Source organism: Pelophylax lessonae (assembly GCF_965119305.1).
Source record: "Pelophylax lessonae genome assembly, chromosome: 1".
Taxonomy (NCBI): Eukaryota; Metazoa; Chordata; class Amphibia; order Anura; family Ranidae; genus Pelophylax; species Pelophylax lessonae.
Genome location: NC_138768.1, coordinates 667,985,753 through 668,004,443, shown reverse-complemented (window position 1 = coordinate 668,004,443; position 18,691 = coordinate 667,985,753). Strand labels below are relative to the sequence as shown.

At 38.9% G+C, this 18,691-nt stretch overlaps 2 protein-coding genes across 3 annotated transcripts in view; one reads left to right on the top strand and one right to left on the bottom strand.

Moving 5' to 3' along the window:
* The window catches only part of LRBA (LPS responsive beige-like anchor protein), a 1,198,938-nt gene that overhangs the window by 805,429 nt on the left and 374,818 nt on the right, over positions 1–18,691 (top strand). For both annotated transcript variants that reach the window (XM_082258080.1, XM_082258079.1), the window contains exons 38-39: positions 10,911–11,057; positions 15,089–15,225. In XM_082258080.1, coding sequence (XP_082114206.1) covers positions 10,911–11,057; positions 15,089–15,225 — 284 coding nt within the window. The remainder of the gene's footprint in view (positions 1–10,910; positions 11,058–15,088; positions 15,226–18,691) is intronic.
* MAB21L2 (mab-21 like 2) overlaps positions 17,906–18,691 on the bottom strand; it is a 1,581-nt gene continuing 795 nt past the window's right edge. The window contains exon 1 of the mRNA XM_082258167.1: positions 17,906–18,691. This exon is cut by the window's right edge and continues 795 nt beyond it. Within this exon, the coding sequence (XP_082114293.1) occupies positions 18,308–18,691 (384 nt within the window). The 3' untranslated portion in view covers positions 17,906–18,307.

Sequence of the window (18,691 nt, the reverse complement as noted above, 5' to 3'; positions counted from 1 at the left end):
AAATGTGGAATAGACTCCATCCAGAGTTGGTTCAGGCTAGCTCACTAGATTGCTTAAAAAAAAAGGCCTGGATTATTTTCTAGGTGTACATAATATAAATGGGTACTAATATTTATAGGTAAAGTTGATCCAAGGAATATCTGATTGCCTCTCGGGATCAGGAAGGATTTTTTTTCCCCTGCTGTAGCAAATTGGATCATGCTTTGCTGGGGGTTTTTCGCTTTCCTCTGGATCAACTGTGGGTAAAAGATTGTGTATATGGGATTGTATGGTGGGTTTTCTTTACTGTTTTTTTTTTTTTTTTTTTTTTTTTTTGAGCCAGATGGACATGTCTTTTTTCAACTTGACTAACTATGTAACTATATAATTGTGTATTGAAGGAAGAGGAAAGTGAGTTTATTTGGGAGCATAGATCTGAAATTAGTCTGGAGGAATGAAGATTATTGGAACATACATGTTCAAAGAATGTGAGTTAGGAGGGTGTTGCACATCCAGAAATCAAAGTTTGTATCCAATGGTGAATTTAGATATACATATCTGAAATATTTTCTGCAGGGTGGTTGGTATTTATACCTTCTCAGTGATTTACTAGGGGGCCACAGATCAGGTAACAGGCTTTAGAATATCTATGGGAAGATCACCTAGTAAGAGGAAGGTGTGCATATACCTGTGAACTGCAATATGTACCTAACCCAAGATTTTCACCCCATGTTGTAGGAAAAAGCTTAGATGGGAAGGCCTAAGATTACCAGTGATCCAAGGGAATGTTATGCAAGTAAAAAGAATGTGCATTAGGTACTTAAAGTAGTACCCAAAGGAGGTTATCCACAGGAGTGTGTAGGGCAACCAAGAGAGTAATATAAGCGGCTTGATAATATTTGATGAGGTTCAGGCCCTCAGCCTGCCTTGTTTGTGATGAATAAACATGTTTTTTATGATACCCTTGGGTAGTGAAGGTTCCAATTAAAATTCATAATGTGATTTTGCATGGATTTCAGGACATAGATTGGCTTTGACAGGAAATGGGTAAAGTATTTCAAAATAGTAGAAGAGCTTTCAAAGACACAAACAGAGAAATATAGTTAGCAGAGAAGAGCAATTCATAGAGCCTTGTTAGTTTTATGCCTGAGAAGGTCAAACATTTTGAGGCCCAACTAAGTGGTTTGTTCTGTTTCCAAAAGACAAAGTGCATAAAAATGGAAAAATGTCAAATATTGGGTTGTCATCAACAATGTGTCATCTGCAGGTTAGCTAAGTTTAAAGAGCATGCATGTTGCGTCTATGCCCTAATGTTAGTATAGCTAATGTTTCAATGGCCAGTATAAACAACAAGATATAGAGGGCATCCATGTCTGGCCCCTAACTCATTGCATGTTCTGCATATGTACCTTGGCAGAGGAAGTATTATATAAATAAATTCATGCTGACAAATAAGAGCAAAACTTACCATTCGAATGGGAATGTCAGGCCTTTCCCCATGCCCTTTAAGTTTTGTACAAACTCATTATCTCAGAATATACCCAGGTTCCTCGATCAGTGGGAATCTGACCTTCATACCAGACTTACTACCCAAGCCAGGTCCAAGATTCCTTATCGTTTCGCTCTCAATCAGTAATAAATTGCAGGAAGCTGGATACAAACTAGTCTCCAGATGGTACAATACCCCTAAGCTTTTACACTCCATATACCCAAATGACTCTTGTTGATAGTGCGACGCTCTCTGGGGGACTAGTTGCATAATTTCTGGTCATGTCCTCGTCTACATAATTTTTGTACTCGGGTACATACCCTAACCCAAAAGTTTGTCAATCGCAATATATCTAGAGATCCAGGGTTTTTTCTTCTCCGCCATGGTGACTTTTCTTTTAAAACATGTAAGAATCCAGTCATTCATCTGAAAAATGCAGCCTGTTCCTGCATCACATTTACTCCTGAAGGCTCATTCTTGGGGTCTGGAGAATGTACCATTACTGTTTATATCCATTATTATGCACTGTTCACATGGTTATTCTTTGTAATAATCTCAATGTGTAGTTTGCATATGCTTTTCTTGTCTCTTGTATTGACATGTCTTATGTAAAACAAAATCGTAAATAAATTGTTAAAAAAATGGTTATGCAATATTTCTACCATCTTATATGGGTTGACCGTAGTGCTGCCAGTGGAGAGTGTACAATGTTAAAAAACATTTTGGTTTTAGGGTAGCAATTTAAATTGTTTGACCAGTTGTGGCCCTGGTTTATTCATGAATTTTCTTCCAGTCCTGCTCTTTTTCTTCTTTGAAATTTAGGAGTAAATTAAAGGAGAAGTCCAGTCAAATCCTTTTCTTTTTACCTATTCTGAGGGTACTTCTGTCAGGTCACATAATCGGCTTCCAGTACCAGTTTTAGTGTAGAGGAGGACAGCCAACAATGTATTCCCCAAGCCTATGGGTGATGCCACTGAAGCTGGTTGCTGAGGAGATCACATGGCTGAAATGGAGTGCCCTCAGAATAGGTAAGTATATACATCTTTGCTTTACAGGGTAGTTTTTATAGGGCTTGGCATGGAGGTGGGAACAGGTTTAGGCCTAGGCAGGATTTGACTGGCCTTCTACTTTAAGTAAGTTTTGATATATAAAATACGGTAATACGTCAACCCGAATTCATTCAGCTCTGTTAAATAGTACCTGTAGTATCTAAAAAAAAAATATGTCTATAGCAATTTCACTGAAATAGTAATGCTCTGTAACTTGTCAAAATAAAATGTCAGGGAGGAAATAGAAGAAAACAGATACGCATAGTGTAGGCAGATACAGGATGGGATGTATCGTTTTTTTCCTGCTTGTTCTTTGAATCACATTGAGTCAAGCAGAGAATTCAGGATGATATATATATATATATATATATATATGTGTGTGTATATATATATATATGTGTGCGTTTTTTTTCCTCCAAAAGAGTAATCAATCAGAATGAATCTTCTGCTCTACTCTGAAATCACCAAAGTAGTCCTAGACTAAGAATTTCAAAATTAAGATCTCCTATATTGAAGCTACATGACTGTATCATCCGTTTGTCATTAAATGTTCACAATAGTTGGGAAGGTATCACATCATTGGTGGTAAGAGCACTGCAAGTTTCAAGTTGCCATTGTTTTTGGTATAAAAGCCTGTTTATACTCCACTGTAATGAACCAAGCACAGTGCAATGCCAAGGGTAGCCATTCAATTTAAATAGCACCCCAACACATCCACAGAATGCACTTGCCCACGACCACTCCACAACACGCAGTTGTGTGAAGGGGCCATTAGCTAGAAACTGAGACTTCTGGTTTTACTTTGGACAAAACAAATTCATGTATTTCTTGTATCCTGTACACCAGATTGTTTTTAATACGCTTCTAGAGAAAAGCATAGTATGCAAATCCAGTTTACCCTCAAAAAATCATTTATACCCACTTGCCATTTACCAGTAAATCATCTTTAATGATGTGGGTCCCATGTTGTCCTGTGTTTCATTCAACCTTGACAGTACAGTAAGCTTCAAACTTCTGATGCAGACAAAGTTCTGTCTCTCATACAGTGAAGGCTATGCGGGTCGCTCACATTCCACCGCCAACTTTCATAAAGTATTGTGTATTCTTTTCACAGAATTCAGGGCATTCTGTGGCTGGACAAGGTGGAGATCATAGCCTTCATCCACACCTCCCCTTGTCCAGTCACAGAATAACTTGTATTGTGTGATAAGAAAACAAGATGTTTGTTGACTGGAGGAAGGGCTGCAAGCAACCAGCATACCCTTTAGTATGCACTGCATAAGAGCGAAAGCTGTAAGGGTCAACACCTACTGTGCTGCCTGAAAAAAATTAACAGGTATAACTAACATTGGACACACATTATTAGAGGTGATTTACTGGCATAACCTCCATTGCCAGTGCTAAATTCACCTGTTCCTAATCTAGCAAGAGATTGGCTGTGCAGTATGTCGCCACCACCAACTGTGTGTCAAATTTAAGGGAAAATTGTGCCGTTGTGCGACCCTGTACTCAAATAAAATTGATGTCCTTTTTTCCCACAAATGGAGCTTTTTTTTGGTGCCATTTGATCACCTGTGCTATTTTTTTTTTTTTTTTGACCTATAAACAAAAAAGAGCGGAAATTCTGAAAAAAAAATATTTTTCACATTCTGCTATAAAACATACCCAATAAAAAAAATGTAAAAATCAAATTTTTTCATCATTTTAGGCCAATTTGTATTCTGCTACATATTTTTGGTAAAAAACAATCCCAATAAGCGCATTTTGTTTGGTTTGCGCAAGTTATTGCGTCTACAAACTAGGGGAAAGATTTGTTATTTTTATTTTTTTACTAGTAATGGCGGTGATCTGTGATTTTTTAGCGGGACTGCAACGTTGCGGCGGACAGATCGGACCCATGATATTTTTGACACTTTTGGAGGGACCAGTGACATTACTACAGTAATCAGTGCTAAAAATATGCACTGTTACTGTACTAATGACACTGGCAGGGAAGGGGTTAACCTAGGGGCAATCAAAGGGTTAAGTGTGAGCCTAGTGGGTACTTTCTAACTGTGAAGGGGATGGGCTTGTGGAATCAACACAGAGACCTGTGATCCTAAATAGGAGGATCACAGGCGCTCTGTGTTCATTCCAGAGAGAACAACGGTCTGCTGCGTTTACAACAGCAGACCGTCGTCCTCTCTCCACATGGAGTGATCGCGGGTGCTCAGTGGCAATCGCAGCTGCCGGCCCCGTGGATCGGCTTCCCTGCTGCCTAATGCACTCCCGCGAACCAACGTACCTCTACTTTGGTTCGCACAGCCAAGCCAGCCTGTCACAGTATATCTGCGGCGGGCGGGCGGCTGGCAGGTGGTTAATGAAGAGGCGCCAGAGTGTTTCAGTGATTTTCTTGTACTGTAATCTCGCTATGTCTCACGAGATTACAGGCAGCACATTCACTTTTACATGGATCTCGGCCGTTTGCAGGGGAAAGACTTCTCCCCTGTTCTCCCTGTGAGACCTGAAGTTCTCCATTTCATAAATGTACACCATACAGGGAGTGCAGAATTATTAGGCAAATGAGTATTTTGACCACATCATCCTCTTTATGCATGTTGTCTTACTCCAAGCTGTATAGGCTCGAAAGCCTACTACCAATTAAGCATATTAGGTGATGTGCATCTCTGTAATGAGAAGGGGTGTGGTCTAATGACATCAACACCCTATATCAGGTGTGCATAATTATTAGGCAACTTCCTTTCCTTGGGCAAAATGAGTCAAAAGAAGGACTTGACAGGCTCAGAAAAGTCAAAAATAGTGAGATATCTTGCAGAGGGATGCAGCACTCTTAAAATTGCAAAGCTTCTGAATCGTGATCATCGAACAATCAAGCATTTCATTCAAAATAGTCAACAGGGTCGCAAGAAGCGTGTGGAAAAACCAAGGCGCAAAATAACAGCCCATGAACTGAGAAAAGTCAAGCGTGCAGCTGCCAAGATGCCACTTGCCACCAGTTTGGCCATATTTCAGAGCTGCAACATCACTGGAGTGCCCAAAAGCACAAGGTGTGCAATACTCAGAGACATGGCCAAGGTAAGAAAGGCTGAAAGACGACCACCACTGAACAAGACACACAAGCTGAAACGTCAAGACTGGGCCAAGAAATATCTCAAGACTGATTTTTCAAAGGTTTTATGGACTGATGAAATGAGAGTGAGTCTTGATGGGCCAGATGGATGGGCCCGTGGCTGGATTGGTAAAGGGCAGAGAGCTCCAGTCCGACTCAGACGCCAGCAAGGTGGAGGTGGAGTACTGGTTTGGGCTGGTATCATCAAAGATGAGCTTGTGGGGCCTTTTCGGGTTGAGGATGGAGCCAAGCTCAACTCCCAGTCCTACTGCCAGTTTCTGGAAGACACCTTCTTCAAGCAGTGGTACAGGAAGAAGTCTGCATCCTTTAAGAAAAACATGATTTTCATGCAGGACAATGCTCCATCACACGCGTCCAAGTACTCCACAGCGTGGCTGGCAAGAAAGGGTATAAAAGAAGAAAAGCTAATGACATGGCCTCCTTGTTCACCTGATCTGAACCCCATTGAGAACCTGTGGTCCATCATCAAATGTGGGATTTACAAGGAGGGAAAACAGTACACCTCTCTGGTGGAAACACCACAGATGATCTCTATCAATGTGGAAATCTTTAAATCATAGCCACATTGAACCATTTGGACCAGAAAAACGTGGCCCAAGAAGTAATTATTATTTATTTCATTACCAATAACCTCTCCTGTCCTTACTTGTGGTTCCAACTACAACCAAATCACACCTTTTCACCCAATACAGCATTGTTCCTGCAGCTCCCGGAGAAAATCTGGGAAAGCAATACTCCAGGAAGTGGACAAAAAATATGTATGTTACATCACAAATCTTGTATATAATCAAATCTGAACTATTATATTGCTACCACTGACAAACCCATTTTACTTATTCCTAGAATCGGTAACATCCTTGATAAAGGCCGCTACAGGCCGAAACATGTCGGAAATACCGATCAGGCCCCTCTCTGCAATCATTCCCATTCTTTGATATGAGGAACAGCAGAGCAGGACCATCTACTATTCTTGTTCAAAGTCACTTATTCCACGTGTAAACACACCTTACTACTTTCTCTTCACTATCACAATGGGACTTTACCCATTAACTCACTCAAATTTCTGTATATAATTATACATGTGAATAAATTTTACCCAAAAATTGTACAACTACTGTTTACTCGTCTCACTCCTGCCCTTAAAATCCCATACCTGACTTGAGGCACCACGAATCGACAAACAGTACACCTCTCTGAACAGTGTCTGGGAGGCTGTGGTTGCTGCTGCATGCAATGTTGATGGTGAACAGATCAAAACACTGACAGAATCCATGGATGGCAGGCTTTTCAGTGTCCTTGCAAAGAAAGGTGGCTATATTGGTCACTGATTTGTTTTTGTTTTGTTTTTGAATGTCAGAAATGTATATTTGTGAATGTTGAGATGTTATATTGGTTTCACTGGTAAAAAAAATAATTGAAATGGGTATACTGTATATTTGATTTTTGTTAAGTTGCCTAATAATTATGCACAGTAATAGTCACCTGCACACACAGATATCCCCCTAAAATAGCTAAAGCTAAAAACTACTTCCAAAAATAGTCAGCTTTGATATTAATGAGTTTTTTGGGTTCATTGAGAACATGGTTGTTGTTCAATAATAAAATGAATCCTCAAAAATACTAATTTGCCTAATAATTCTGCACTCCCTGTAGTGTGAATTCGCCATTAAGGGCCATACAGACAGACCAAATATCGGGCGTCATCGCCAGGTTCAAGAGAAACTAGCTGACATTCGGCCTGTGTGTATGGCAGCCTGTCTGACAGATACCAGCCATTTAGCCAGCTTTCACTGACGCTCCCCATTCCACTTGATGGAGCTTTAGATGTCCTGCAAAGAAAAATAGGAGAAACTGCCTAAAAATAGGTGTGCCAAGCTTGTAGCGTCATACTCAAAAATACCTGAGGCTGTAATTGGTGCCAAAGGTGCTTCAACAAAGTATTGAGCAAAAAGCTGTGACTACTTATGTACATGTACTTTATTTTTTTAAATAAATTTGCAAAGATTTCTAACAAACTTGTTTCTCGTTGTTATTATGTGGTATTGGTTGTAGAATTTTGAGGAAAATAATGAATTTAATCAATTTTAGAATAGAGCTGTAACCTAACAAAATGTGGAAAAAGTGAAGCGCGGTTATTACTTTCCGGATGCACTGTAAGTTTAACCGGTAAACGCTTTTCAAATGCTTTGCCAAGGCTTGGTGTTGTATACTTTGCTCTTATACAAGCTGAAGCCCATATGTGCCAGGCCTAAATTAGAGTTTGGGGATTTTTGTTTCAATAAGCACAAAAAGACACAAGTGAGCAGGTTAACGATCGATTCATGCCAAATATTTTTTAATCCTTTACTTTTAGAAGAGCATAATATAAAGTTCACTGCCGTCTTTTTATTTATGAAATGTATATATGACTATTTGTGTGTAACGTCCCAAAATGGTTTCTATATTACATTGTTTCCTGAGTTCTAAACGATCCCATGGTTCAGTGCGTCTGACTTCACAAAGAATTGCATATTCCAGATACGCTGTTGTAGGGTCAATGGTATAGGACCGTGCTGCTCTGGGGATTTGCAGTATTTAAGCAGATTGCAGTGTGAGAAAGTGACGCTTCCAGTCCCAGGGAGGAAATGTTGACATCTTCTTGAAACGATGATTAAGCCTACAAAGTCTAGACTTGGTTTCTAAAACTATAGATATTTTACGGCCAGTTCTAAATACAATCATTATCCTTTAATTTGTGCTCAGGGTAGCTGCACTCTAATTGCTGAAAGAAAGAAAAGAAAGTCCTGCGGCAGAGCACTATTAGGCCACTGAGAATTGTGAAAGGCCCCAGCCCATGTGGTGTGTATTAGAGCAATGTTGGTAATTTCACTGCTGCTAACTTAAAATCCTCCAGGGGGAGTTAATTACAGGAAAACCATTCCAAATATCAATAAGCTGCATATTTTCCATGACAAGGGGTTTCTCGGCTCAGGTTGAACAATTGCAAAATGTTGCACATATGCTACCTTAACAAACTGGAATGGTGTTTCATTTCTAGCAGTATTAGGGGCTCTCCTCCTCCTCCTTGCATGGCAGACTTGTAGCTTTGGGGAGTTTTATTTATGTAAAGACAAGTGTTCTCACGAGGGGGGTGGACATTTTTTCCTAGCACCTTTTGACTGAAAGTTAGCAATACAGGCCACAGGCTTGTACAGGCTGCTTTGTGTTGTACTGATAGCGCCTGCAACAACAGCTATTGGCTGATGGGGGATCTGGTCTCCAAACATTCTGTTTTAAAGGTCAAAAAGAATTACTTGGGGGGGGGGGGGGGGAACTATTCTGTTGAACTGTAGGCTGATGTGGCATTTGATAAATAGCAGTGCTTGCTTGACAGTTGAGTTTTATTTTCAAATAAATTGTATGGATTGTACAATTACTATTGTGCACCTGAATCTGCCTGCACAATGTTGTGGGATTTTTTTATTTGCTTGTATTTGACAGTAGAAATGTTGACATCATGATGTTCATGCTGGAATGTCTCATTAACTCCTATGTACAATTTGATCACAAGATAAGAGGCTGGAAGGAGAGCTGTTAACGTCAGCATTACAAATCATGTATTGAATGCTTTAAGTCGGCCATAGATGGTTCCAATCTCACCCAGTTTAGCAGGAACCGGACAAGATTCGAACCATGTATGGGCAGGCTGATTGTACCCAAGTTGATTGATCGATCGATGTCTTGTCAATGGGGGAATCAAACCTGTGGTTGCAGGAAAGAAATTTACGCCGTCTATGGCCTGCCTCAGTTGTAATGTGACAGTCAAATATTTGTGGAACAATAGTTGGTGTAATTGATTTAAAGAGCGTGTTGGGTGGGATTGAAAAAAATTGAAAGGATATGTAAACCCAACATTTGATATTCCTGATATGTTCCTGCTGTACCATGTACTTGTATGAAATATTAACCCGTTCTCTTTGTATTGCTTATTTTTGTGTGAAATCCCTGGTGTTACTAACCAGTCCCTCTACTTTGCTATTAAAAACTGACCACACTGGGTGTAAGAGCACAGCATGGTCAGTTTTCTGGCTTTGCTGAGAACAGGTTGTTTTACAAGGTGAAGGTTTACATATACTTAAAGTCCAGGTAACGTGGAATACCTTCCTGCCATTTTTGAATCTCAGACTATTCTGACAGTCAAAGCTTTTTCACCTTCCTAATACCATACCCTGTCACCCCTTCATACCTCTTGCATATTCCTATTGGTTAGTAAGGCCAATACGTTTGGATAACTCTAGACCAAAACCAACATTGAGTAAAACTATAACCTAGTAGCCATTACACATTTTGCAATACTGCCTAACAGTAAATATTCCCATATCAATTCCCTTTCACTCTCCTTTTCTGTTTAAGGATGTTTTAAACATGTGAAGCAAGCAATACTGCTAAAGAACAGTGTTCACATTTGTTATTCCTAATGACAATTTCCTTATAGCCTACAACCTAGTGCCAATAAACCCAGTATCCTATTAGGTCTTTGGCACTGGACTGTTGATTATGGGGGGTGGGGCTTAGTGGCACAGGGTGGGGCTTTTGGTTGACTTGGCTCCACTGGGATGCAGAAACAGCTTTGAATAATGACACACACACTAACAGGAGGAAAGTCCCTGTACTTCAACAGTACTGTAAGTGTAGATGTTGTTTAGGGCCTCACTATTTATGCTAAATTGTTGTTAAGGCCTTTTCAATATTCATAATACATAAAATAACTCCGCATTAAAGTGTTAAAGACCTTGTGCACAGTACCTGATACTATATTTAACATTAATCCTGACTAAAATCATTCTTGAAGCCAGTTTGACCTTATGTTTGAGATCGTACCTTCTAATGTACTACACCTATCTATGTTGTATGCCGCATGTGGAGCAAGCTAAAACTAGAACATTTCTGTGAATTGGTAAAAAAATAAGTTATATCGTTAGAAGTATACAGTTACTCTAAATATGCTTAGAGTAGAAGTTACCTTATTTTCAACCCATTAACGTTTTTCAACAAAAGTGCTACCTGTAAAATATCAACTCAATGTCTTTCTTTTTGTGTGGGTCCTCACAGGACATGGTTGTTGGGTTTTATAGGTTTAACTGTCCGTTGTATGTGTCCAACATAATGTTTACCTACATTTTGTATCATCTTTCTTCTACCTGTGGTTAAATGATTTTCTGTATCCCTTAAAATGATGTTTACCTCTTATGAAATTTTTATTCTATTTGTTAAATACCTGTAGATCCAGAAGAAGATGCCCTTGTGAAAGGAAAACAATCCATCAAGAGCCAAGTTGTGGGAAGTCAAATCGTAGAGAGTGATAGCCTTTTGGAAGGGGATGATGACACTTTGTCTTCACTGGAGGAGAAGGACCTTGAAAATGTGACAGGTAACCTGAAACCTCATCTTATTGATAGAAACACCCTCCATTCACTACTTGTCTCTATCTTATTATATGCTGGCTTTCTGGTCATTTGCAGATAAAAATGTTCTTTCAGCCATCTTACATAACATTTAACTCGGTTAGATTTCCACTCACCTTGACCAGTCCTGGACTCCAAGGCTCTTTGTGTCAGGCTTTAGTGATTGTGCCCTCCAAGCTGCTGTGCTGACTAGTTCTGGGATCCTGTTTAGGAACATGCTGACACCCTTTCCTGATTTTTTTGAGTAAGATATGGCTGTCCACTTTCACCTTCAGGCAGTGTTGAACAGAAGGTCATGAGAGCACCGCAACTAAAGGAGGTCATGTTCATTTCACAATACCCAAGACAGAAAAAACTTTACATACCACCTTGGATTTTCTTTACTCTCTAATGTCATTCTGAACACTTCAATCCTCTGACTATAGGAATATTGATATTCATTTTAACTGTTTGTAATAATACTACAAATAAAAAAGAAAGAACTTCACACTTGACACCTTTAAATTGAAGAGAAATGTAGAAGCCTAAATTGGAATGCAGTGTTTAGTGATATTGTCATATTTTTCCAGTGCGTGTGTATTTGTATGTATATATCATATATATATCTCATATATCTATCTATAATATATATATATATCACATATATATATATCATATATATATATATATATATATATATATATACACACACACACACACACAGATTTGTGTTTGCCTTTCCTCTAAAGGGCTTATTTCATTAAAGCAAAATCATAGCATGATTAGTATTCAGAGTCCAAAATCCATAACAGCCAAACAGATTTCCCTTTACCACAGCACACCATGACTCCTCATACTAGTTATTGCAAGTTGCTGTCTGCTTTTTTAAATAGACCTTCTTTAATTACTGACAATTTTGAAAGATGCAATCTCCTGCCTCTATATGATATATTATGATTTTATTTATATATATATATATATATATATATATATATACACACACACTGCCGAGCCATTATCCTTATCCCCATAAGTCAGCTCGCTGCGTCAGAAAACAGACACAGTGATGGGAGGAGGATCGGTATGCCAGGAATATGGAGGGGTCAGACTACTTCAACAATCCAAGGAAGCCATTTTAGAATATTGTCCTATTTTATTTTTTTATTTATTTCAGGTACTTATATAGCGCTGTCAATTTACGCAGCGCTTTACATATACATTGCACATTCACAATGCTCCTTGTACCTATTTCTAAATAGGAATGGTGCTGGGGAGGGTCTCCTGATGGAAATAAAAGGTATGTGGACTGTAAAGCCTGGTACTCACTATTAGAAAATCAAACATATTTTTTCCGTGTCCCCGAAGTTGAAAACGAGAATGCCTAAAATGGCCAGAAAATTCTTGAACAACAGAGGACAACACCCCCTGTACCTAGCTGCAGTCTGTCTAGCTTGTGGTAATGCTTTTTTTTCCAATCATGCGCAGACTTGCTCTCGTTCAATTTCGAAAGGATAAATACTGTACTAAATAAATGGAAATTGGACATCATAACTAAAGCTGGCCATACATTATACAATTTTCTTATTAAATTTCCTATAGGTCTGGTTCACACATGATCTGCTGCAGTTTCACTGTGATTTTTAAAAGCAGTCTGGTGCGGTTTTGTTCACTGTTTCAGGTGCGAATTTTTACTTGAAATCGCACCTGAACCGGACTGAAAAATGTACAGGACTCTTTTTAAAAAGAACTTTTTAAAAAGAACTGTGGCCGGCCCGGATACATGTAAACCGGCTCTATAGAAAGTCAGTTTGGTTCACATGTCATGCGAATCGGATGAGATTAAAAACGCATCCGGTTCGCATGTATGTCAACTGAGCCTTTGATTTACCTTTGACGATGCAATGCAAGGGCCTGCCTGATTGCATAAAAATTGAAAGTATTTCAGTTTTACCTCATAATATATGGTTGTGGGAAATCTAAAGAAACATTGTACAAGAAAATTGTATAATGTATGGCCAGCCTAACATTTTTCCACCATGTCCTTTAAGAAATTTTTGTCCATCCATATCTTGAAAGCAGTGTACCAATGAACACAAAATCGAACCACTGGATATATTTGTCCTATTTTCTTATAGTGTGTACTAGGTTTAAGGGATCCAACTTTACAGTTGACCTTTCAAATATGAATTTTACTAATATGTAGTTTAGTGTCCACAACACAACCAGCACCAACCATGGAATTCTATACCCAGGGGGCGGGGATTTAGCTGAATGTCTGAAAAGCCATCTGGTGATAGTGATAATTAATATTTTTAGTGTAAAATAATTGATTGGATTAGGAGAATTGGGGGGGGGGGGGGGGGGTTCATCCAAATGTGATCAGACATTATCTTCCACTGGAGGAGAATACAATGATACTGTAATAGAGGTGACAGGGGTTTAATTACATAATCCTGACAATGGCAATAGGATTAAGAGGTAATCCTCAATAATAAAGTGATGTGGCTTGGAAATGAAGTGTAAATTGTTTGCCCCCTCCCCTCCTGGACCAGGCTGCCCCTCTCCCTGCTGTAATTGAATGTCGGGGAGTGATTGGAAAAATGTTATTTCGCCTCTGGATTACATGCTAATGCACAGGGTGCAAAAGAACACAGAGCTGCTTATTTCATTCATTTGTGAGGCCGAGCACTGGGAAATCAAGGCAGCTCTTGTAGCTATCTGCTGCCCATCTGCAAACACAATGTATCTGTACACAGGGAATAGAGGGCAGAGGCTGCTCTAATCTCAGCAGAGCATCTTCCTCATTGTCCAAATGGCACACATGAAGATTGATGGCAGATTAAAGACACTCACCCGTCTACCAATCGATGGAAATGACAATTCATCTGAAATTTTTTGGCAGTAATTCACCAAAATCATTACCTGGCCCGTGCTCCTCATCCCCCAGCACTATATTAATCCAGAATTTCCATGTCACTCAGACACTGAATAAAAAGATTGTTTCAATGCAGAGGTGATCACACTGAGGTCTCCAATCGTGGATCGATGGAAGTGCGCCAGTATTGGAGGCTTTCTCTATGTAAATTGGATGGAATGGATAATGCTGCCTCCTCCATAGAAAGGAGGCCGCTGTAATGTGATTATTTTAATGTGAATGCGATGAGTTGGAAGGAGCCCTACATCCCTCAGGCTGCATATGTGATGCACAGTATTCATCCAGCATCATACACATAAAGAGACAAGTACAGGCACTGGCATCATGAGTCCTACAGTGCAAGGCAGATTTATTCAAAGAAAAATACTCATGTTCTCCCTAGCTACCAGTCAGGTCACAACTTTCAGTTTCTAACTCGATCAGGGAAAATGCAACATGGCTGGACGTTTCTGAAGACTGGCTTGACAGTGGTGCTGATGATGCAGCAACCAGTGGGATTATTTGGGGTCGATTTGCAAATGGTAAACAGTTGCACTCTGCAAGGATATTTTCTACAGAGCTTAGTAAATGAGACTTGCATCATTCAGTTATGTGCAAGCAAAAATTATTTTTTTCTTGCATGTGATTGGGTATTCTTTGCAAAGGGACGCTCATTTACTAAGCTCTGGAGAAAATGTCACTACAAAGTGCACAGTCTGCCTTTAGTAAATAAATCCCTTTGTTTCTCTTTCTAATTAATGGTTGCTGTGGGCAACGTCTGTACGCCTGCTATCTAATTTTTTTTTTTTTTTTTTTTACAAATGGGCCCTGAGTAATCTAATTGTTTGGTATAACTATTCTCAGCCCATTTGGTTATAATAGGCCAGTATGTGGCAACACTAGGGTTGGCAGAGCTCTTAATAATGAACTGCATATGAAATTCTAGGTTGATGTATTAATTTCTGTATTGTGTGTGGAGCAGTGTGCTCAGCATAGAGGAACACACATGGTTACACACAAGTGTACACAGTGCTTTTATGGCTGTGTACTGTGAAATGAATGGGGGTTCTGCTCCAGGGGTCTCACACAATTATTTCTTGGCAGGTCCGGTGAGCCTGAGCACTCCTGCTCAATTAATATCTCCCTCCATTGTGATGAAGGGTACTCTGTCCGTCACATCTTTCGAGCTTTACTTTGAGGTGGATGAAGATGATCCCAACTTTAAGAAAATCGATCCAAAGGTAAGAGAGGGGGCTGATCCTTGCCTAGCTGGCCAGGACCCTATGATAAATCACTCTGAAGCCTTGAGCACTGCTGATAACCTCCAGCAAGACTGGCAAACTCCTACCAATACCATACATGTATTATTACTATGTTTACCCTTTTTATCGAAAAGATTTATAATCGGGAGTGTCAAGTCCTACATAGATTGTTCAGTATGTAAATGTGAAGCAGATCCGAGAGTGTTTGCACATGTAACATGTAAGATGTGCATTGTCCCCAACTCCCCATACTTCCTGCTCTGTGTCTGGACGGCCGGGATAGCGGCTGGCACAGCTGACATTGCCCCGGGCCTCTGCTGCCTGCATCAGCTTTCTAATCATACACACTTCACTGCACACAGTATACTGCCCACAATACAGCCTCTCCACATCGCTCCCACACTTACAATTTCTACAAAGCTCAGCCTTCTCACTTTCTAAAACTATTATTGCTTGGACTGTGAAATCCATTAAAATCCACTTGTAAAAAAGAATTAATGTATGTGTGTATCTGTATATGTATATATATATATATATATATATATATATATATATACACATGCACACACAGATTTTAAGTTAGTAAAAAAAAAATACACACATATATATATATATATATATATATATATATATATATATATATATATATCCCTATAAAGACTGTTCTCTCTATCTATATATATGTATATATATATATATGATATTAATAAATACACACATATATATTTGTATGTGTATATATATATATATAGATAGATAGATACACAAACACATTTGTGAACAGTTCACCTTCTTCCTCAGTAAATAACCTCTAAGTGCACCATGCTGGATGAAGAATGTAAGTATAGATAGATTTATATATATATATATATATATATATAAAACACTTTATCATGCAAAGTACACTCATTGGATTCCTTTTACTGTAGGAAGAAGAGTGAACTGTTTACAAATGTACTTTCATGTGTTTGTGTATGTATATATATATATGGGGGTATGTTTTATACTCATTTACACACACACACATATATATATATATATATATATATATATATATATATATATATATATATATGTGTGTGTGTGTATATATATATATATATATATATACATACATACATACATATATATTTATTATAAAACCGTCTTTATCAAGCAAGGTACTATAATATCGGTTGATTTACTGAAGGAACAATGTGAACCGTTCGCTTTAAAAAAAATAAAAAACATACTTTCATTTTGCAAATTTAATTAGATGTACCTTTGTTTATATTTCATGTACAAGTAAAAGTATTAAGTATAGTAACGGTGCTGTCACCTGATTGGTTGCTTGAACACCGTTTCTTCTTATTAACTCATCTCAGTAAAATTTCACTTTGTTAAACGAACTCTGTTCCTTTAGTATTGTGTCGATGCAAGGCATTTGTTAAAGAAATGTAAAAGTCCTGTAATGAGCATGGCTTGTGTGTTGTGTTAGGGATTGTGATAATCAGTTGAGAAGAAAACATTATGACAAGCTTTATAGGCAGCCTGCGGTGGAGATAGGATCTGAGAGATAAGATCCCTGTTTATATTCACACTTTGCTTGTTTTTACAGCCAATCAGTAGCCACCGGCTAGCAGCCTGTTTGTCATTAAAGTGGACGAGTTTGACATTATAGGACAGTTCCTCTCTATCACTAAAAATGTGCATCCTCGGGATATTGTATTTTTTATAAATGAAGAGAGTAAGGCAAAACATAGTATCAATTGTATATAAAGAAAAAATGCTCAAGTTTTTTATTAAAGCGTTTCTGTAAAAATCTAGTTCAAATATGTTTCCTAAAAATAATTTATTATAAACTTTACTTTAATGATCACTTTCGTTATTGCTATTACTTTTTTAGCAATAATTAATTCCATGATTATGTAATTTATATGTTATTCCTGTAGAATTCCCGTCCAGCTTTGTATACATTTGATGAATAGAATAATGGAGTGATAAGTAAAAAGTGTTTTATTTGGTTTATTAGGATCATTTCAGACGCCTCGGCACACTCTGACATTCTCACACACGGAATAATGCATTCTCTCTTCTCATTTATCAAGACAAACATCTGAAGTTATACTTGTTTTGTTTTTTTATTGTTCTTTTTTCTGGTTTCAAAGTGTCAGCTGCTGGGCACAGGCTGACGTTGGCACTATAATACATTTAACCTTGGTAAACTTTTAAAGAACAAAATTTGTACATATAGTTTAAATAATTTTTTGTTCACTTTGTGACAAACATTCAGGCAAAAAAAAAAAAAGAATATTAATAAAAAGAAAATTGCTACATTTCATTATGAAAATGTACCTTGATTTTCTTAAGTCCGATTGCTTCTCGTGTGACTTGATTCACATTGTTTGGAAGGGGAGAGTCACCCCTCACCTCCTGTGCAAGGAAAAGTCCCTCCACGTCCCACCCCATTGAGGGGTGCTGGGGGCTGCTTGGTCCGCTCTTCTTAGGTTGTGGAAGAAATGGAGACAAAGGGATTTCGGTGCTTCCAATTAGTCCTGGACAAACAGATGCATTTTAAATTGGTCCGGATCTTAGGACCTTGTTATATCACAGCAAAATATAATAAAAAATAAACTTGTGATCGGCGAATGGAAAGTTATATATATTTTTTTTTTTCAACAACAGCTTCAGGGAAAAGTGTCTGCATTTCGGGTGAATTATAAATAAAATGGGATTCATTTTGGGACAGAGGGGCTATGAAAGTCCTGCCATGCACCTTATCACAATCCCCTTTGTCACAAATTGGAGTCAGTCGTAAAAAGTATTGCTAGAGTTCTTCCCCCAACCCTCGATCGCCACGTTTGTGATCTGCAAGTGCATTAAAGGTTTCCTTTGTGTGCTATGTGTTTGCATTAAAAGTTAAGAAAAGAAGTAACATTGCAGCAGTCATAAGACTGACATGGCACATGTAAACTTTCCCATGCAATGTCCTTTGGCCTGCACTGGAATCCAGCTGCAATGTCTTTTGGTCTACAGTGGAATGTAGTCTTCCATGTCACCCCCAGTGTCCCCTGTCACTGTCTCATAGTTTATCCAGGCTCTTGGGGTTGGTGAGGATCTCTCGGGCTAGTCTCCAGGTCTGTTTGGCTGCACTCTCCAGGGCAGAATGGGGTTTGCCCTGGAACAGGTCCAGGTTGGGTAAGAAGTAGTGCGGACACCTGCGGCACTGCAGACAGGAGATGAGTTGGAGAAGGATGCCATTGAGTCGGTCCCCTAGGCATGCCTCGTCCCAATCAGTCTCCCGGGGGTGCTTTTCACACTCGTAGAGTAGCAGGGTCTTCATATGGTAGTTGTTGAGCGGCTGTCCAGGCAGTTCTAGGTGTCTGTCCCGTAGGGTTTTGAGGATGGACAGACATTTATTCCTGCAGCCCCCCAGCAGCAGCCGGTTCTCTGCCTCTGCAAACTG